The sequence below is a fragment of the Mustela lutreola genome, chromosome 3, assembly GCF_030435805.1.
Source record: "Mustela lutreola isolate mMusLut2 chromosome 3, mMusLut2.pri, whole genome shotgun sequence".
Lineage (NCBI taxonomy): Eukaryota > Metazoa > Chordata > Mammalia > Carnivora > Mustelidae > Mustela > Mustela lutreola.
The window spans coordinates 149,392,176-149,415,185 of NC_081292.1; the positions used below are offsets into that span (position 1 = coordinate 149,392,176).

Sequence of the window (23,010 nt, forward strand, 5' to 3'; positions counted from 1 at the left end):
TACAGAGTTTCCATGTATGCATGTAGATGGGAATGATTATTTTACAGACTATTTCTCTTTAATCATTTATAGCAATCCAAATTTTTTAAAAAGATTTTATCTATCTATCTATCTATCTATCTACCTATCTGAGAGAGAGAGAGTACACATGAGAAGGGGTATAGGCAGAAAGAGAGGGAGTAGCTGACTCCCCACTAAGCAGGGAGCCTGGCGTGGGGCCTGGGATCATGACCTCAGCTGAGGGCAGACACTTAACAGACTGAGCCACACAGATACCCCTACAGTAATCCAAATTTATATTAAATGCTGTCCATAGGTATAGATGCTTCTGAAATTCTCCTTTCAGTTTGAATCTTCTATACAATTACATGTCAGGTTTGTCTTATTTCTGTAAATTAATAGATTATATGGGATATGTTGAATTTCTTTCTCTTTAAATCCAGTGTCCATTTTCCAATTGCTCGTTGTTAGCTTTCTAATAAAAAGCTATCTGTAGCTCCAAACTGCCTACAAAAAAATCCACTTTTATTATGTATAAACGGTCTTTTCATAAATTAAACTCTACACAGTCTAACCCTACAGTTAACTTTCTACTACTCCTACTATGGATTCCCTGCTGCAGTTTGATCTGTTCATTCACTACTGTCATAAAGGATTCTGTTCTTTGCCTTTTCTTCTTTTCTTCCAATATATGTCAAATGCATATATGAATTCAAACCAAATCTATAATATAAGCCTATGACTTTTTGTTTCTATTCTATGTAAGCCCAGGACTCTCTCTTCCTGTTCTATGCAATCCTGTACTTCTCTGGGAAAAAAAATTGCATTAGGGATTGTGGTGACTATAAAATACATCTACAAATTATTTGTTACTCCTCCATTCAGAAGTTAAAGCCTAACTCCTTCTTAAGTGTGAGTTTTTCTTAGTGACTAGCACTGATGAATCCAATGTGGCAGAAGGGACAGTGTAGGACCTCAAGATTAGAACACCAGTCTTATCCTTGCCTTCTCTTGCATGTCATCTGCTCTGGGAGAAGCCAGCTGCATGTCCTGGAGACAGTCAACAGTCCTATGGAGAGGTCCACATGGAGACTAACTGAGGCCTTGTGCCAACCAACAGGTAACTGGGACTTCCTGTCAAAAGCTATGAGAGGGATGCTTTTTGGAAGCTGATCTTCCAGGGGCTTTAGCCAACATCTTGACAATAACCTTATGACAGACCCCGAGCTGGAACCACCCAGCCAAGCTACTCCCAAATTTATGACCCACAGAAACTAGAGATGTTGTTTCTGGATTGCACAATGCTCATGCTTCTTGTTACTTCAAGAATAGATCTGCATTATCTAAGCTAATATTGAGGAGGTGGAAATCTGCAAATGAATAGAAATAAATGATAACCTCTTGCCTTTTTTCCTCTCCCTTTTTTCTTCCTTTGAGGGAACTGGAGGTTACTTTTATGTGAAATGAAATTAAATGTATAAATTATCACTTAAAAATATGGTTATGTCAATATTTGCTCTAGTTCACTAGATTGGAACTTAATCAAGCAACCCAGAATAATTCATATGTGAAGTACAAGAATCTGATCCCCATCACTGAGTCTACTGTCCTCTCTTCCCCATCCCCCTGGGTCTACTGTCTGTGACAGTCTACTTTTCTTCCTACCAAGCTAAATCTTACACTGTAATTAAAGATAATTTGGGTTCAACCCCCTTGACAAAGCCTGTCTAAAGCAATGTCTCCACTTTGTGAACTTGACATACGGCACTTTGTTTTTATATTTTTGACATGTATTAGATATTTCCATCTTTACTCCTGTTTGAGTATAAGTCATATCATGGTGTACATCTATCTTCTTATCACCTTTTCCATGCCTCCAGGACTCTGTAAAGATGTACTGGGAATGGTTCATTTGACACAGACATGATAATATGTGATTCTTGAGTCAGTGTTATTTGCTGATACTGTAGTTTCTAGGCACCAAATAATGCATGCCCTCTTAATGCATTTGAGGTGATCATTAATTTTTTTGAACTCCAATTTGCAGGACACCAAAATATGAAAACATCTTTAAGTGATACAATTGCTGATACTTTAAAAAAGTGTGTGATTATTCTTAGTACCACATCCATGCTTTAATACAAGAACTAAAAGATAAAAGCTAGAAATGGCTCTCTCCATGGAATAGTAAGAAGTATAGGTATGAACTCTGGTTCAAATGGTATTTTAACAGTTATGCTATACGGTATATATGTCAATCATGTAAAACTGGAAAAAATAAAAATAAACAATGAACAAATATTTTTTAAAAAGTTAATGTAGGTCTCAATAGTCCAAACTTTACCTGGCTCCTGCAATAATGAATAATTGAGCATTGTTTTTAAAAAGCCAAAAACATAAAACATTCCTCAGTTGAACATACTTTTTAATGATTACATTTCTTTTACTAAAAATAAGGAAAATATTTTTACTACATACCACCAGGTTTCCAATCACCATGACCATCATGAAGACAGTAAGGCACATGGTTTGGCCAGCGACCTCCATACAGTCCCACATGGTTTCAATCCACTCTCCGCACAACACGCGGAACACAATCAGGAAGGAGTGGAAGAAGTCATGCATGTGCCAGCGTGGAAGTTCACAATCATTGGAGATCTTGCAGACACATTCTTTGTAGCTCTTACCAAAGAGCTGCATGCCGACCACGGCAAAAATGAAGACGATGATGGCTAACACCAAAGTGAGGTTACCCAGAGCCCCCACTGAGTTGCCAATGATCTTTATCAGCATATTCAGGGTGGGCCAGGATTTTGCCAATTTGAACACTCGGAGCTGGAAACAAAAGTGAGAAGGCTATTACTGCCCTGCCTTCTAAAGGATCTATAAATTTATTTTTTTTTTTTTTTTTTTTAAAGATTTTATTTATTTATTTGACAGAGAGAAATCACAAGTAGATGGAGAGGCAGGCAGAGAGAGAGAGAGAAGCAGGCTCCCTGCTGAGCAGAGAGCCCGATGCGGGACTTGATCCCAGGACCCTGAGATCATGATCTGAGCCGAAGGCAGTGGCTCAACCCACTGAGCCACCCAGGCGCCCCAGGATCTATAAATTTATTTACAAGGAAAATCTATGGCATAATTGTCTCAATTATAGGGTGATGGCTTATTTGCATGTCAACTTTTACCTAGCAAATGTATCAGTTATTTAATACCATGGGTATTTTTCATTCTAAAATAGTCTATTTTATAAGTAATACAAATATATTATACAGTTTTTATTGGCATTTTAATGATAAGATACACCAAAACTTCCAGAATCTTACATAAGTAAGATTTTACATAAGTAAAATCTTACATATGTAAGATTTTTTTGTTTTGTTTTCCATAGGGACCTGACATAGCTAAGATTAATGATGATTAATTGGCAGAGACTGTTTCACAGAAGTAGAGGCTGTCATTACTTGGGTATTAAGGAGGACACGTACTGCATAGGGCACTGGGTGTGGTGCATAAACAGTGAATGCTGGAACACTGAAAAGAAATAAAATAAAATGGAAAAAAAAATCTCAAAGTGGATACATTTTTTTAGTGTACTTGAGACACGTAAGTACAGATAAAATTAACACAAATTATGTAAGGTGCAAGAGGAAAAAAAGCAACTAATTTCCTTAAATCTTTAGATTGCTTTAATCCTTGCTATATCATAAGTTTGCTGCAACAACAAACTTTTTATTTTAAAGGAGATTTATTATTCAATAGTCCACCTGTCCTTGTTTGCATTTCCACTTTCTGTGAACCATGGTCAACTGTGGTCTGGAAGCAAATGATGCGCTTTCCTCCTTCTTAATAGTGGCCTAACGCTATGTCACAATGCCTACGGCGCGTACATCACTTCATCTCAACAGATACGCATTTTATCATTTCAAGTCATCACTAGAAGAAGGGTGAGTATAATACAATAAGATATTTTGAGAAAGAGACCACATTCAGATAACTTTTATTTAGAGTATATTATTGTAATTATTCTATTTTATTATTACTTATTATTGTTAATCTCTTACTGTGCCTAATTCATAAATTAAATTTTATCACAGGTGTGTATGTATAGGAAAAAAACAGTATATACAGGGTTCGGTACTATCCACAGTTTTAGAAGCATCCACTAGGGGTCTTAAAATATATTCCCACGGATAAGGGGGAGGAGACTACTGTGGACTTAAGTTAAAAAGCTGTATTTTGTCAACTCTTATGTCTTCAGTGACTTAATTAATTCATTATAGAATGTAAATGGCTTGCCACCACTACTTGACATGTTATTTGTATGAGCTCATGGAATCCTCTAAGGTACCATTTACAGTTCAACTGCAGCAGCATTTTTATTTCTGATGCTTCAGTAAATGTCAGGCCAAGAGTAGTGCATTATTTAATGGCATCTAAGTTACCCAAAGGAGTGGATATAAGTACCAAAATGTTTACTTTATTCCCAGAGAATAATTAATGCAAAAGAGCTACACACTAAGCAAAACACTAATGATAATATGTTTCCTATTTTCCCAAACTGCATCACATTATCTAAAGATTTACTAAACATTTTTAAGTAGTTGCCCATATTATTTGTTATATAATCACTTCTAATTTTTTAAAAAGATTTTATTTATTTATTTGACAGAGATCACAAGTAGACAGAGAGGGAGGCAGAGAGAGAGAGAGGGAAGCAGGCTCTCTGCTGAGCAGAGAGCCTGATGCAGGACTCGATCCCAGGACGCTGAGATCATGACCTGAGCCGAAGGCAGCGGTTTAACCCACTGAGCCACCCAGGCACCCTCACTTCTAATTTTTTCTCTATTTTCTGCATCCTTTTAGCTTCAAATTAGATTCACAACTATCCATGACAATCAGGGAAGGAAACCATAGCTCTAAGGATCTCAATTGAAATTTCATCTTCGAAGGTGGTACAGGAAATTCTAAATAGACTTCAGAGCAAAGTCTTGACTCTAATCACCATTAATACATTACTGATAGGAACCTGTCTTTAGTAACTATCTACAACCCCTATTAATTGAAAATAAATCACAAAAAGAGCCAACTCAAAGTAACAAGATAAAACATATTGTACTTTAAATGGAAATGTGTCAAGTGATATTTTGTCTCTTAATTATAAAAGATTTGTGAACTGATGAATATAAAGATCAAATAAAAGACTCTTTCTCTAAACTTAACAAAACATAATACAGCAAGTCTTCTCAGGACTACATCTGGTGACTTCCTGCCTGGCAGAAGGGGCAAATGTGTGGGGGCACTCTACTTTCTTCCCTTGCATACTCTACCCATTCTCAAATCTTGACTTCTGTGGGGGCAAGGTGGGCAAATCCATAATTCTAAGCCTCTGAGAGAAAGGTGAGCTCATCCTAAGTCTCAATCAAGTCTTATGCACAGTTAAGCAACTTCACATAACTGAAAGGTGAATAATATGTTTAATTGTATTTGGATTTATATATGAATCCTTTTTTCTCTCTCCCTATTAGCCCTGCCATTCAATTACTAAAGACAGAACTGTTGGTTGTTCGTTTGAATAAACATCATTTACCTGTCAAAGCTATGATGAAGAACAAATTACCAGCTGGTTGTAAAGGAATCTGGTTTGTTTTTAAATATACTCAAATAATATTTTAGCTATAGAAAAAATTATAATTCTTGTTCCTACTAAGTAAGAGAGAAATTTGATTAAATTAATTATAAAAACATTATAGATACTCTCAATTAACTTACCAGCCGAAATGATCGGAGAACTGACAATCCTTCCACGTTTGCCAAACCAAGTTCCATTAAACTAAGGCTCACAATTAAACCGTCAAAAATATTCCAGCCTTCTTGAAAGTAATAATATGGATCCATGGCTATTATCTTGAGAAACATTTCTGCTGTGAAGATCCCAGTGAAGACCTAAACAAGAAATGTTATTACACAAGTGAACACTCTTGAAATCATAAATAATTATTGAGCTATTTAACTTACTCCCAATAAACTACAATTAAATCATAAATCTTAAAAATTGGTTTAGATCCAGTAACCTCAAATGGTGTGTACTCAAATCAATATTTAAACTGTTTATTATTTTAAGTTTTATTAAGTTATGAGGAGTATATGAATTAAGACCATAAAATTAATATTATCATTTTTATTTTCATGAAAGTTTTAGCTAAAATATTGTGGGCAACTGCACTTCATAAATTTCAATTTGATGATTTTTCATTTTCATTCATTTTGAAGTATTTCTAGTCACTCTTGTGATTTCTTCTTTAACCCACTGTCATTAGGAGAAGTTTTTTAATTTCCACATATTTGTAAATTTTCCTAATTTATTACTTCTAATTTCATTCATTTTTGTCAGAAAAGTACTTTGTATGATTTCAATCTTTTTAAGTTTATTGAGGCATGTTTTATAACCTCATATATAGCTTATCTTGGGGAATATTTCATATATACTTGTAAAGAATGTATATATACTTGAAAAGAATGTATATGCCCTGTCCATACATTTTCTACCATTCCATGATTCACCTCAAATGCAAATCTTGCCTTCCTTAACATGTAAGACAAGTCCCACTTTGAATTGTTCATTTGTTGTTTTTGTCTTTCCAGCATCTATTCTCCCTTCATCTAGAAATGGCAGACTTGATTTTTTCTTTATAATTCTACTCATTTACTCTGTCTCTAGTGATAAGAAATGGTTCTGGTTTGGCCAAATAGGGCATTCTAATTCTAGAACCAGAGACTGGCTTAGAAATGGTTATGTAACTCCAGTCAGGCCAATAATCATCAACTCTTAGACCTTTGTTAAGGAACTAGTTAGGAAGCACAATCCTTCTGCTCAGGAAACTATTCTGGTAAGATAAAAGTTGGTGGGCTGTTGCCACCAATAGAATACCCAGCCAGAGACAAAGGAAACCTACTGGGAAGAAGCAGGGTCAGAAAATGACTTCCAGTGACATTGCTTGAGAAACAGAATCTGTACAGGTTAAAACCTGGAGCTGTGCCCAAATGGGTGTTAGTTAGCTACTTGAGGTAATGAAATTCTCTTTATTTTTGCTTATGCCCATTTGAGTTGTTTCCTAATACCCACCTTCATTAAGCTTTCTTCCATCCCTTGCTTGTTTTTTAGAGATAATATTGAAGTGGTTCCCATATAGGTGAAAATTTGGACTAGGTAATGTTATTATTACTTCCTACCCCATAGTTCTATGATTTCTGACTACAGTTTATGATATTCTCTGAAATAGCTTTCAGAGCCTCTGATATAGTGTTCAGACATCCCATTGCTCTGTCAATTTCTTCTGGGTACAGTTTCCCCAGTTGTGAAATACAAACATAGTATCTGCCTTAGGACTGAATTTATGGGAATCTAGAGAGCGGGAGCTCATGTAAATTTCATTTCTCAAGTCAGGAGGTGCATGAGAACCTAAGCCTCTTTCATATATATGGATATATACATATAAATAATCTCTATATGATTATTTCCTCCCAAAAGATTCCATCTTCAGTGTTTATAAATGATGTTTCAAAATTTTCTGATTTGGTATATTCTATAATTTGACAAATGTGGTCATGACATTAAGAATCTATTCTAACTACCTGGTGAGAAACACATCACAATCTTGTTAACATAGACCAATATCCTCTATAATTAATGTGCATCTTTCTAGTAAAATTTAATTCTAAATCAAATTGTACATAAAATCTTTCACTCTTCTGCATTATTTAACTGTAACAATCAACATATTTTTGTTATAAAAAAAGGATGTTAAACTTTTGCTGTCCAGGTGTACATGGCCAATTAATACACATTTAACTTGAAGGTGCTATATGCAATTCATTAAGGCAGTCATGAACTCTTTCAAGGGGAAGAGGAATCCTCAGTGAGTCTTACCAGGTTCCCAACTGACAGCACACTGCTGAACTGCTCTGTCATAGGGTAGTGCTCCATGGCCATAAAGAGTGTATTTAAGACAATGCAGATGGTGATGGCCAGATCAACAAACGGGTCCATCACAACCAGGTTGACGAGATGTTTCACCTTTAACCATGGTTTACAGCAGTCCCAAATCAAACACATGTTAGCAAATTTGTACCAGCAGGGTGGGCATTTCTGTCTGGATTCTTCAAGTTCTGGGGAAAATAAGTTAGAATACTTATGAAAACTGCTTAATTTCTATTAGGCAGCATTGCTTTAAATTGAAAGTGATTTTTTAGAAGTCTGAAGTTGTCAAAAGGCATTAATAGGTTAATCTGATGGTGGAACAGGAAAAGACCTATTATGTTAGTTGTCATAAAAACATGGGCACAGAAAGGCTAGTAAATTTTCCAAATCTATTTTGGCTAAACATAGTTTCACAGATTCTATCTGCAATATTAAACTGTCCAAAAATTATCTTCAAGGATATTTGAAACTAATGGGGAGGACTTGGGTTAAGCTCATCCATGCTCCAGATAGAGCCAGATGCATATATATATATATATATATATATATATATATATATGCATATGTATATTATACATATCAAAGAATCCCTTCTCAGAAGATGTCCTAAAATTTCTATCAGTCGTGCTGAATCTTAGTTTCTTGAATTAGATATATGTTTTGAGTCTTTTAATGAAATAGTTTGGTCAGTGTCACCAGTCTTAGTCAAAAAGTTTCCAGTTAAGCTTTTTTAAATATAGGCTTGCATATTAAACTCAACAGGATTCTTTTTCTTTAAATTTCTTTATTTAGCTAGAGGGCACAAAAGAAGAGAAAATATGCATGTTAAGAAACTAGGATACTCACTGTTAGCAGAAACCAATGTTTCAATTGAGAATTATGTACTACTATATAAGAGGATTTTAAGTGGAACGTATGTAGAATTCATAAATTATCATGTTGTGGATTTATTTGAAGGTATTAAAGTGTATAACTATCATACCAAGTCTATGATATAAGATTTCACATCATAATACACTAACTTAAGAAAAAAGTACAGTGATTTCAAGAGGCATTTCAAATGAATAACAGGAGAAAGAAGACAGACTTGCATAGCTCTTTAAGGTGATACTCAAAATACTGAACCTTGGTAAATACTGGCAAAGAATTTTAGAAAATTAGGAAGTGGGAAATTACTATCTTCTTTGGTAAGATGATCTTTTAATCAATTCTTAAGTGGGAAAACAATGCAGAACTTCTTTTCTGCCCATATCATTACTTCACACCTGATTATCTGTTCTGCCAGATATAAGGCCACCACTTCTTAGCACTAAAATAAAGGAAAAAGATTCTTTTTTAATTCATGGTATATTTGACTCTGGTCAGTTATTACTACTGTTGCAACTGGAATATTTCTTCAAACCTGATATAATTAACTAGAAGCTAAACTTTGTGGGGGAGAAAATAACATATGAAATGGATAAACACAACCATAGCTAATGATTTTTTATTTCACTGATAAACATTCACTATTAACTAATACTATAAGTTCACCACTTCCCTAAAGTAAAATTAATTTCCTGAATATTTTTAAGCAGAAATCCATTAGAGGTAGATTCTTCATTGTCTCTTTAGATACTAAAATTCTTCAGGTGCACAGTTCATTTCTCTTTTTCTTAATACATAATCTTGTAAACAATAAAGAATAGCTGAGGTATAAATCAGAGGAAAAATACAATATCAATAACCAATTATTGCACAGATGCTTTTAAGACTCCAAAACAATGTCATGTTTATGTTGAAGATAAAAAGATATCATTTATAGTAATTAACAAAAGAGAAATTAAATAATAACTCTTGGCCTGTGTACAGTCAGGATAAGTATTTTTAATGCTACTTGTCATTTAGCAGGTAAAGAGAAGCAAATGGGAATTGTGTAGAAAACAAACAAACCAGAGAAAAGTTCAAAAGGGAAAATTCAGCCAGTGTTGCTTATCTTGACACCAGGAAAAAGTGGATCAAAGTTGTTTTAGTTCTAAAATAAAATCATCCCATTATTCATGCCAGAGAGAGGGAATGAGAGACAGAGAGAGAGAGAGAGAATCTTACATTTTAAAACAAAACATAGCACTCAGGAAAGAACGACAGCCATCTCTCCATTATTCCTGTGTGGATTATCCGCACTGAGATTCCCTTACATCCTAGTTTGCGTATTTTGCTGGTTCTCCTCAATTCCTCAGGTGTTTGTAACTTACCCTCCCTCTATCCTTCTCAAGGATGTGACCAGGAAACATTTCTGTACAGTTTTTGCATTTAAAATTTGAAAAGCAAACAATTTGTTTTTGCTCACCTCCTACAGTTTCATTAAGTAGGAGGCTATTCATTACATGGGACAATGGAGACTTGACTGTAGTTCAAAAGAAGGAAAACAAAAGATGCCAGCCAGCTGGATCAACAAGCCTGGTTCAGAGAGAGAGAGAGAGAGATGGGGTGGTGGTGGGGTGAGAAACTAAACCATGATTAGACATAGAAGAAAGGACCCCAAATAAATGAATTATGTCAACCTAAGAAACCTTCTACTGTTAGCAGGACCAAAAAAGGGAAGGACTATGTAAGACAGCTCTGATATGCATGTGTATGTGAAGTATTGCTAACAACCAACCTAGATCAATGTCACATTCAAAAGTTTTAGATACCATTGAATAAAGAAAAGAAAGGTTTATATTCTATAAAACCAATGAAAAACAGAATGAAAATGTTGCCATGGTCCCTCACAAAAGTATAGTTAAGAAGCTCTTCAGGTATTAAACCTGCTTCCTAAGTTATACATATTTCTAGGACATCCTAGGCAACTCCATTGAGATACATTTCAGTGGAGAGCCATGTGGATACACTCATTTTGAACTCTGTATCTTAATTCGTGGGCAAGTTCAATCTTGTGGTGGATTGATGTTTTTCAAGTAATTGCTTACGTTAGCTCAAACTTAATGGTATCAGAAGTGCAAAGTAGGACTGTTGATTTAGACTTACCCTGTCTCCTTCTCTACTTCTTGCTTTAGGGAGCAGACATGCTGCTGACATCGGTAGCAGAACCACTGGCAGCTTCCTCTCAGTGGTTTTGCTATGGCAAGGAGCAGAAGACCAGAGAATCTTCAAAAGATTTACCTGGAGGGACAGGGAGGAGCAAGCTACTGGCAGCTGGGGGAGAAGAGGGAGTGCAAGCTAACGCAGGCGAGGTTGGGGAAGAACGTACTGAGTTTAATATTCCATAGAAATCAATGAGAAGATTTCTGATACTGCATTAAGATATTATGAAAATTGGGTCTTGTAATACTGACGTGGCTGTGATATATATCCAGACATCTACACTGTGGGTTTTTTTCTGGCTGTGACTTTTAGGCTTTTGGTACTGGTATTAGTATCAAAAAATCTTTGCATTCAGACTGGAAAAAGAATTACTCCAAGAATGCCAAGAGAAACTATAACTAACAATAAGAAATGCATGTGCCTGTGCATTCTCTCTCATTCGCCATCTTTCTTCTTCCTTTGACACGTCTACAGAAACACACACACACACACACATGCACACAGATAAAACCTAGGAAAGGGCAGAAAGGGGGGTTATAAAAGAGAAAGGGAGAGAAGGGAGATGGAGGGTGAGGGAGAAGGATAGAATATATTTTATATGAAAGTATTTTCCAAGTAGTTGAAGTTGATAGTTCACATTTAAATTCACTTATAGTGTGGAAAGACACAAATGTGAATTAACAAAAACAATGAAAGTAAAATGACAATGATTATATTTACTGACTGCCTTCTACATTCCAGATATATAGGTGTTTTATATATGATGTCTAAATTCTTACAACAACCTGATGCCTAGACCCCATTATCTGCATTTTACTGATGAAAAACCCCCTGAAATTTAGAGTCGTATTAAAACATTTAACATAGAGGAGAACCAAGAATCAATCACAGATCAAGCTGTCCCCAAAGTCTTTATTTTGGCGTTGTAAGATCCAGACTGCTAAACAATATGCTAACTACTCAGATATACAATCTGCAGCTAAAGAAAGAGCTGATATACTGTAAAATACTGGTCAAAGAGAGGCAAAAGTAAGTCTACAAAATTTTGAAAAGTTTGCTTCAAACTGGTTAATATCAAACCTTAATCCATATTTTCATTTATAGTTCTGGTTAAATCAAAGGACTCTATAACTTTTGTCTCAAGTAGTTAATACAATTCAAATGGGTTAGCATGATCATGAAAATAAACATTTATCATTACACTCCTTTCATTGTCATGCACACAATAAGTTTCAACAGTTTAGAAGTGAATCTATAAAAGCAGTATTCCATGTATATCTTGAATTTACAGTAGCTTCCTGGAGGCTAAAGGTAAAAATCTGTATGAGATAGTAGAATCTACATGTTGTATGTGGATTTTATTTTATCTGGTAAAAGACATAATGCTGATGTAATATAAAGTCAGGAAGAATTTTCTTGGAATTTATGGAATTAGTATTTTTTTCATCATTACCAACGTACCACCAAGTAGCTCTGCTATAAGACTTCTGACATACCTTCCATGGTGTTAGTTAAAATACTGGCTAGACTCATTGCTCTTTGCCTTGCTGTAGGATCTTCCAGTAAATCCATGGAAACATGATAAGAACTGGACCTTCTCTTTCTTAGTTCTGTTTCAGTAGTTGTGCCCTGAAAATAAAACTTCAGGTAAAATAACTGTTATTCTTAAGGTTAGCAACACCCAAAGTGTTGGGACGCCTGCATGGCTCAGTTGGTTAGGCCACTGCCTTCGGCTCAGGTCATGATCCCGAGTCCCAGGATTGAACACCTCGCTGGGCTCCCTGTTCAGCAGGGCATCTGCTTCTCCCTCTGACCCTCCCCGCTTCTTTCTCATGTTCTCTATTTCTCTCTCTCTCATAAGTTAAAAAAAAAAAAAAATCTTAAACAAAAACAAACAAAACAACCCAAAGTGTTCCTATAGTAGGTACTACTTAACTAAGTGTCTACCAGTTGAGAACAGCTCATTAAGATTTTGCTGGAATCAGCATTCCTGGGAAGTGTTTGAAAGCCCATCAGATTCTCAGCCTTTAATGACGCACACCTGGGTTTGCAATCAAGATGGACTTTAATTTCTCCACGGTGGAGCTTTTGGCTGGACGGATCATGCCTACCATTGCAAAGATAATCTTTTAGCATTTCAACCATTCCTACCTAGAACTTCAGACTGAAACTCAGTGTTTCTTAATTTACTTTCAGGTTGAGTTATTAGATCTTTATAGATACATATTCACAGTTTAACATATGGAAGGAGTTTTTAAGGTTTCCCTAATATGTGTTAGTAACAGTTCCCTTAAAAGATGAATTGAACTTATAAAATGCTTTTGTTCATTATAAATAGGTAACAACTCCTAACATAATAAAAGCAAGTATTAGAACTAATTTTTAACATTTACATTTACAAAACAACTCCACAAAGCATCCACAAAACAACACATCCTTGGTGCTGAAACTCTAATTTAAGTCAATAGCACCAAGTTGGGGAAATTTGATTTTTCACTATGACAAAATGATTCGATACTTTCCTATTCCAAAATAAACTCACCAAGATTTCAACATGGGCAGAAATTTATTCCTACCTTGGGAGATCAAACAATGAAGTTAATTATCACAGGAAGAAAGGGCAAAACTCATGTATTTCATATGCTGATCTGAGTGCTAATAATAAATAAGTCATAAGTTCATAAGTTCATAATCCTCCCTATTTCTAAAAGAGCAACATGATTCCTGTTCATCTACTTTGACTTTACTGTGGAATGAATAATTAACATTATTTTATTAACCTGAATACTTCCAATGCAGACATTCAAAAGCAAAGTTTCCACTCAGTTGAAATGATTGCCACTAGTAGTGATAAACATCCATCTAGGTCACCCTAAAATTAATTTTATGGTAGAAGAGAAGCAAGATGAATGAGAAAAAAAAATACCACCACCACCACAACCACCACCACCACCTCACCCCGTTTTAACTAAAGTCCCTCAAGTCAAAAAGTTGTTTCTCAGAAATTAAAATAATTGGCCTGGACGGAGAGGCAAAGTTTTAAGGAAAAAATAGGGTCAGTTAAAGGTCATCTAATCTCTTCTGCTCTACACAGAACTATATGTGAAATCCTAGAAGTCTAATTTTTAATGATAGATTTCTGATCCTCTAATGATATTACTGAGGAAATTCTTTCTTAAGTTAAATTGCTTCTATTGAATTTACATGTTGAGGATACTGTGTACTTTGGGGGATATCATTTGCCTTCAGTGCCTCATTCTCTATTCTCATTTTCCGCTCTGCTGTCTCTCAAAGCCTACTCCTTTGCCTGCACCTTTGGCTCAGTACCCTGCCTCTGAGTGCCTGGCTGCGTGATTGCAGAATGGACACGATGGAGTGGAAAATAAAAGGACCTCACTAAGCTTGGCTTCAAATGGGCTCCCATTTGTCTTCAGAGAGGTGTCCTATCCTTTCTGATGGGGCAGGAGTTTTATGGTAATTACTGATAAATTCTAGTTTCTGAGATACTCCTTGTATTTATGTAAGGAAACTGAGGATTTGTTTTATTTGTTTACCATATATCAAGATCAGTGATGCTCATACTTTATCCTGTGTAAGAATCATCAAGGAAGGAGTTTCCCAGACTTTGTTCTCTTCAGTCTTGTGGTGTGAGTAAGTCTTGATTGGCCCTTTTTTCTCTTTAAACCACTTTATTGAGGAATGACTGACATGCAAAAAGCTCTACATATACACAATTCAGTGGGTATACACTTGTGAACTATCACCACTATCAAGGCCACAAACATCTCCATCACCTTCCAAAGTTTCCTCTCATCCCCCTTTTTACTGTTGTTGTTGCTGTTATGGTTTGTGATGAGAACACTTAACATAAAATCTACCATCTTAGCAAATTTTAAGAATACAATGCAATATCGTTAGCTATGGGAATTATGTTATATAAATCTCCGGCCCTTATTTATCTTGCTTAATAGAAATTTTCTATCCTTTGGCCGTCAAACTCACAGAAACAGAGAGCAGAATGGTGACTGCCAGGGGTTGGGGGAAGAGGGAAATGAGGAATTTCCATTTTTAAGAAGTATCCCAGGAAATTCTGATGTAAGTAGTCTGAGGATGAGTAAATTTTGAGAAACACTGGGTTAAATATGAAAATGTTTGCTTCCTTAGCCATTTTCTTACTTTCCATTTAAGAAAGTTAAAAAAAAATTCAATGAAAGACTATATTGCAGTTTGGGTAGAATATAGTTTTAGTAGCTAGCACACCGGGGGTAAAATCTTAGTTCCACCATGTGCAGACCTCAGCTTCCTCCTCTTTAAAATAGGAATAATATTAGTACCTATCATACTTAATGAACTAAATGGACTTAATGAACTAAAACACATGTAAAGTGTTCTGGGCGGTGTCTGGTACATAGTTAGGCATGATTATTTTAACAGAGAAGTTGATATTCCTTCTGCCTTCTTCCTGGTCCTTCACTACAAAGTTCTACCTTTTTCACTATTTATCTGACTCCAGGTACTTGGACACTGCTTTGGGAGAAAGTGGTGGGGAGAGGCCATGGGAAAAAAGTAATCAATGGCTATTTCTATAACCTAGGTAAGGGGTAAGAAATTTAGGTAACTGAAAGCTGACTACAGATGATTTTAATGTGGCTGAAAGAGCTTCTCCAGCTATAATAAATGGGCTTGTTTTAGAAAAATTATACAAAGATTATAATATGATTTGGAAAGTTGTAAAATACAACCTAATGACATTGCTGGAATATTTTTATGTCGGGCAATAAAATCTTATTTAATACCAAAGTTAAAAAGCACCTCATGTTTTACAAAGGAAAATAACAATAATATATTCTTATAGGTGTCTGCTATTTAGTTGAAACTCTTTTTTATATGCTTGATTTACAGCGTCTTTGTGTACAAAAAGAAATCATGATAGTAATATAAAAATTGAAATCTTCTCTAAAAATTGTAATACATAACCCTACCAGGTACTTTGAGTGACTTCTTTATCACACAAAGGTACAATGGCTGGCTAAAAATGAGTGGGTGCTGAAAATGTTACAGCATTCTGACCTGCAAAGAAAAAGAACAGTACATGGCAGGATTTAGATGTCTTTAGTAATAGTATCTACTTCAAGCAGAAGTATCAAATTCTCTTTTCAGTGGAACAGTGGTAATTAGAATCTTTTTTTTATCATTTCTTGCATTTCATTCAATGATATTAATTAAACATTATGTTTGATAAATTGTTGCTGTGCTTTTTAACAAGTTTCATACCCCTAGGCCTTTAAGGATATCCTTTTCTTTTTCCTGTATAATGATGAATATTTCTAATTAGATTCTGTGAGAGGCAACCTATATTTTTAATTAATTTGTAGAAACATCTAAATAGAACAATTTGACAAAGTGAGTTCACAGCTCGACTCAACTAACCCCAACAAAAGACCTCACAAAATTCCTGGATATGGAAATCAAAAAACACTGCAGCAGCAGCCACAGGTCCCTTCCCAACAGTGGCAGTTTTCATTGGCCTCACCTCAGGAAGGAGCTGTCCAGCCGGAGATGTGAGGGCAGACGGGCCCCCGACCAGTGAGACCACTCCATTGCAATCCACCGCACTGTGCATCTTTCCGTTCACCGGCAGAATGGGTAGTACCCTGGAGGCACGGCTGGCCTGGCTGACATTGCTGTGACGCCGCTCTCCATGTCTGTGTGGCACAAACAGAGAGTCTCTCCGGCTGTCATTGTCCTCAAAGGTGCTGTGCTCATCATCGGCAAAGTCATTCTCAGAGCCAATATCCTTTGTTCGGCCTCTGAAACTGAAAAGGCTCGCCCTACTGTTGCGTCTTGGAGAGAAAAGGGAGCCACGGATGCTCAACAAAGACTATGAATAATAAGAAAGCAAACAAAACATGGATGGATTAAGAGCAGTCATCCCCAAACATGTGAGACGTGACTCATGTCAGAGAGTAAGTCGCAGGACAAGTTGGAACCATGGGCTCCTGTGGTAACTGCTGGTGGTGTTCTGGCACACTCTACCAGGTTCACCCCATTGGTTTTGCTTTACCTTTTTCTCCCTTCCTTCATTTTTAATTTTCTATCATATTCTCTATTTTACACATGCCTTAAGATAGTTGCAAGTACCCCTCAACATTATTTTGTCCCATTACTGGCACATAAAACAGATTTTTTTGCTAGACTCTATTCTAGAAGTTAATCTCATTTAACATGCCAATGAAAAGCAACTACACAAACACCTACATTCAGATCCTTTGAAGCCAAAAATATAGCCAGTAAGAGCCCACTAGTGACCACACCCTGATGCAGATCTCACCACAGAGGAAAATAAAATCAATCTTGCTAGTAGGTCTGTTTAATTATAGTACAAGGAGCAGCTTCTCCCCTTCCCTTTACATATTTTACAATGTGTTCATGAATAAATTAAATAAATCAAGCTGAGAGAACTGTATGATTCATTCCATGATTTTCACTCTTCTGTCTCTCAAGAAATTTGAAAAGACCATATTCACAAAAACCTGGTTTTCACCGAGTATTTGGTCACAATGATTACACAGATTACTAAATGGCTACATTGTCACTGCTACCGTGCAGTTTTCCTTGATTCTTAAGCATTGTAGCATTGAACACAATCTCTTCCCGATTATTAATAGTCTACTTTTATAATTTCACTATAGTAATAAACACTTTCTTGCTTGTCCAATATCCATTCCTCCTCCTTCTTTCAACAGTACCCTGATTATCCTTGACAAATGATCCTCAGTCAAGACTGTGACCAGGCCCGGCCCTCAGGCCATCGAGAACCGTTTAAAGCTATGCAGGGGACCCTGATTGGTCCATTGGCAGCCACTTATTGCTTTCACAGTTGTTGAGAAAGAGGTGCATTTTCAATTGGGGTTGCTAAGAATATGGAATATAAGCTTGAAGTTGCAGTAGCATCTTGCCACTGTATTGGAGGAACTAAGGCTTAAAATATGGAGAAATGTTTGGCCTTAGTAACATGTTTGAGTCAGTACCTAAAGCTACTGACATATTATTTATCAAATCTAATCAGTTATCTTTATTTAAGCTGGCTCGAGTTGGATTCTAGGATTATTAATGGAAAGAATACTAATTTAATCATTTAAATGTTGTTAGTTTGATCTTTTTCTCTCCAAAGGATTTAAAGCTAACTAAAATTATTTTGTACCTATATATTTTTTATATTTCCTGACCAAAAAGTATGCTTTTAATTTTCTTTTTAGCTAAAAAATAATTTTTCTCAAAAATGTCTATAAACATCTGTAAAACATTTATAAGCTTTAAACACTATCTTGTGTTATGGAATCTTATTCATTAATTACAGAAGGAAGGACATTTAAAGAGGCTGATCTGCTCCCTCAGAAGACATCCTTTCTTCTTTTCCTGTTCCTGTTTTTTCATTTTATTACCAACTTCACTAGTAAGATTCCTTCTTTTCCTTTACTGTTTTCCACATAAGTAATTTTTTTTTATGTCTCTCTTAGACTACTACCCAATTTCCTTCACCTCTTTTCTCTCTTTTCACAAGGGACTTTGAATAAGCTATAAAAACATGAGAGTTACAGGATTTGTAACATACTGGCTATCAGCTCAAAAAGTCAGACAAGATATGCTTGGAAGAAAGAAATAAGGTAGAAACTATACGTATCACTATTAGTAGGAGTTTATATTTTAACTACAAGTACTCTACTTAATTCGAGCCAATAGAAGGGTTTGGAGGGAAATAGGTTATAAAATTGCACACAAGATTTCTCTCTGAGTTCAAAGGTGAATTATGCCATACGAGAGCACAGCTTACATGAGACAGCTGTATGAAAAACGATTGTGCCCCATCTGTTAACATTAGCTTCTGTTGTTTGCATTAATTATCTAATCCATAACAATCAAATGCTGCACCACAAATAAAGGATGGCCAATACGAAAAATCTTCCATAACAAATGAATCCCTAAAAAAACCCCGAAACTCCTGCTTTATTATAAACAGGAAGTGAAATAATAACCTAAAAAGGTTGACTATATCTAATGACTTAAGAAGGTTGACTATAACTTCAGAATAAAATACTCAGGGACAGCTAGGTAGCTCAATAGATTGAATGTCCAATTCTTGGTTTTGGCTGAGGTCATGGTCTCACGGTCCTGGGATTAAGCCCTGCATCAGGTTCTGCACCCAGCACAGAGTCTCCTTGGGATTCTCTCTCTCCTTCTCCCTCTGCCCCTCTCCCCATTTGCACATGCTCTCTCTCTAAAATAAATCTTAAAAATAAAATAAAATAAATAAACACCCAGATTGTCTTGAGATTTGATTAGAGATTGTACTCTTGACTTCCTTCTCTCCCATCTCCCACATGAACAAGTCAAACTGAAGTCTAAGAAATATTTCATACAATCCACCTACTTTACTGAGAAAATTCTAATCTTGCAGTTGAAGCCTACATTGTATATATATTTTTTCAATGTGTAACTAGAAATGGTTATCAACACAACTGCCTTTACATCATGTCACCACAAAAGGATAGTCTTTAATACTTTGGGGTCTTAGACTCTCAAAAAAACCTATCATCGGTCTTTCATTACCTTAAGAACATCTAGCTTCCTTAATATTTTCTGTATGACTTCCAGGGACTTGGAAAGTGGGATTAATATAAATTCAGGATTCTCTCTTTTCTTTCTCCCCTCTTCCTCCCACTCTCCATCTCTCCCCATCCTCTTTCTCCTCTCCATCTTCTTAGCTATTCATCTATTTATCAGATAAAAGGAAAGTTTTCCCTCTTTTAAAATATAGATACCACTTAAGAAATAAATATCAACCTGAGCTAGATGTTGCATGCTGTATATGGAAGTAATCACTTATCATGCCCAACTAGCTAGGAAATAGAGTTACAAAGAAGACGGTACTGGGAGAATGATATATTTGTCGGCAATATTTGCAGAAAGAAGTAGGTCAGAACTTAACCTTTTCAGGCTTCGTTATTTCACCTAGACTTAGTTCTACTGGATTTGAATTTGAAGCAAATTGAAGACACCTGGTGATCTGCAGTTTCAAATTTAGGCCTTTTTATCTTAATCTCACCAAACAAACTGAGGGTTGCTGGGGGGAGGGGGTTTGGGAGAAGGGGGTGGGATTATGGACATTGGGGAGGGTATGTGCTTTGGTGAGTGCTGTGAAGTGTGTAAACCTGGTGATTCACAGGCCTGTACCCCTGGGGATAAAAATATATGTTTATAAACAATAAAAAATTAAAGGAGATGAAAAAAAAAATTTAGGCCTTTTTATCTCTCTAGTAACCCACCTTCCTTCTCCGCTCCCTCCCTCCCTTCTTCTTTTCCTTCCTTTTCAACATGACCAATGCTATAAAAAGGGGATCTGATTTTTAAGAAACTCAGATTTATTAAGATTAATGTCTCCACTAATTAAATCAAAATGATGATGACAACAACATGAATGAGAATAGGTATAAAATGTAGAATTAAAACCAAATTCTATTTTAAATGCAAATCCAACACCACTAATCTTTTAATCTATCCTATCTCATAATGTTATTTGGACTTAGGATGAATTGAATTGACTTACGAAAATTTTACACATATTTAATATGAGATTGTGAGACTGTATATACCACAGAGTTTATGAAGAGTAAGTATAACCCTAAATATATGTATATTTTTAGGGAATTCAAAATGTAAGTTTCTTTATCTGTTTTTTAAAACATTTTTTCTAGTCAGGCTGCTGAAGTGGAAAGTTTCAGTGTCACACCAAATTTGAATACCACCTCAGCCTTAATAACTCTATGGCATTGGTCAATTATTCAACTTCACTGGGCCTAATAAATAGTGAATACAATTCTAATGTTAGCATTAATTATGATAATGTAACAAGAATACCAAGGATAAAACAAGCACTTGACAAAGAATACAGCCCTCCTGTTCTCACATCTGTAGACTGGGGATGATAATTATAGTACTCACTCGGGGCTGTAGGCTGAGTTTATACTGGAAGATGCAAAGGACTATGTAAGTGTTAGCCATTATCATTGCTATCAGTGTTGTTCTTATTGTTATGATTACTGAATCATACTAAGTGACACTGTCATCCGAGAAACTGTATTTCTGGTCATTCTCTTGGTAATTGCAAAATTTAAGGATCCTAAATTTCAAAGCCTCAACAGCTTGTGTTGGTATGTAAGCCACAGGCATCCAGTGAACATTTACTATACCATATAATCAGGCTATCTTTTCAGCACAAATCCTACATTAAACATGAGAGAGATAATCAATTGCAATTAAGCACCACTATTTATTTAGTGTCATAAATAATCCTTAGCGCATTTCCACCTAAGAATTTTGGCTACACTTCTAGAAAAATTTTGCGTCAGTCTCCTTTGAAACAAGCGTCTGAAGAAAGATTCTTCCAATGAAGTTTGTATGTGAATGGGAACAACTACGCAGATGGTCTGGAAGAATACATCGTTCACTTCTAGGAACCTGCCACTCAGAAAACCCATAGCCACTGGGACCCGGCACAGTAGTGTAGCTAAAAAGGGATGGGAACCATCTGCTGATAATTTCTCATGTGGAAAATTGCCCTGAGATGTTTGAGCCTTCCACAAAACCTCAAAACCATTCAGTGGGGTCTAGGCTCTAAAAACACTTTCTTGGGATTTCAAAAAGTTGCAAAACTCACAAATTCTCTGAGGTGATAAACACAATATTGATGATCATTACAGTTCTGAATGTACTGTGCCATCCATGTAGAAGGTGGTTTTATTTCTTCCAAATTCTTAAAATTTGGTAAAAATACCAAATTTTGTACCTTTAAAAAATGGTCTGTTGTGAAAATGCAATGTATGTAAGCTAAGAATATCTTTACCTGATGTGGAGAAGAGAACCTTTTTTCATATGTCAACCTGCTTCCCTCTAGGGAAAAACGGAAACCTTTTTTTCTTATGCTATCTTCGGATTCGGATTTGCGGACCCCATCTTCCTTCTCTTCTTCTCCAGACTGCTCTTTCTGCTTCTTTTTCTTCCTTCTGTTTTTCAGCTCTTTTTCACTCTTGGAGCTCAACTTTGATGCTACTGAAGAACTCTCTGAGAAAACTCCTATCCCGCCGGCACCGCTGAACTCTCTTGATTCCGCAGATGCGGCTGCAGCCGCCGCCTGGAAGCGCACAAGGAAAACCTTGAAAAACTCTCTCCCTGTTTGCTAGTTAATCATCTTCAGTACCATGAATATGACCTTGAGAAGCAATTCTCCATTCTGGTCCATATTTTGGAAAACGATGCGTTGTCATTAAACCAATTAAAGAGTTACATTCAAAAGACACATGGAAGATGATACATGTGACTTTGATGGAAACTTTAAAGCTCTGGCTTCTCACTATGCTCTCTAATTATTCAACAATATGAGCAAGACATTCAAATATCATAACAAATTTTCCATGACTTAATCACTGTATGAAGAAGGAAAGAATTTAAGAATTAAAGTTCCCTATTTTAACCTGATCCATCACACATCTACTTGACAATAAATTTTTAGTGCCAGCCTAAGTTATTGAATTTTATTCAATTAAGTATTTTAGTTTGATAAACTTCTGTCTATGACTTAAGTGGGGGTATTTCACTAAGAAATATACATCAAAAATATATTACAGAACATATATATATATGTATGAATCCCAGATCATGGCATCTGAATAAATTTCTAAATTATTAAAGTGCAGTTTGGGGAAAGCTATTATATTCTATCTAGTTGCTGTTACCCCAGTATATCTTATCTATCTAACCTTTATTAAATATTTAGGATACTCAGTATTAAAAGGGAACTGCAGTCAAGATCCAAGAGAAGCCAGAAATAGGCACTTGGATTAGTTAATGCCATGAAATCGAGCAAATAAAATTAGAGCAATTCTTGTATTATTTTGAAATCTTATCAA

General features: G+C 35.7%; 1 protein-coding gene across 6 annotated transcripts in view; it reads right to left on the reverse strand.

The window, feature by feature from the left end:
- Positions 1–23,010, reverse strand: part of LOC131827147 (sodium channel protein type 2 subunit alpha) — a 137,762-nt gene that overhangs the window by 41,415 nt on the left and 73,337 nt on the right. For all 6 annotated transcript variants that reach the window (XM_059167139.1, XM_059167140.1, XM_059167142.1 and 3 more), the window contains 6 exons: positions 21,948–22,235; positions 16,578–16,925; positions 12,541–12,673; positions 7,928–8,166; positions 5,770–5,943; positions 2,479–2,835 (listed from right to left, as the gene is read on the reverse strand). In XM_059167139.1, coding sequence (XP_059023122.1) covers positions 2,479–2,835; positions 5,770–5,943; positions 7,928–8,166; positions 12,541–12,673; positions 16,578–16,925; positions 21,948–22,235 — 1,539 coding nt within the window. The remainder of the gene's footprint in view (positions 1–2,478; positions 2,836–5,769; positions 5,944–7,927; positions 8,167–12,540; positions 12,674–16,577; positions 16,926–21,947; positions 22,236–23,010) is intronic.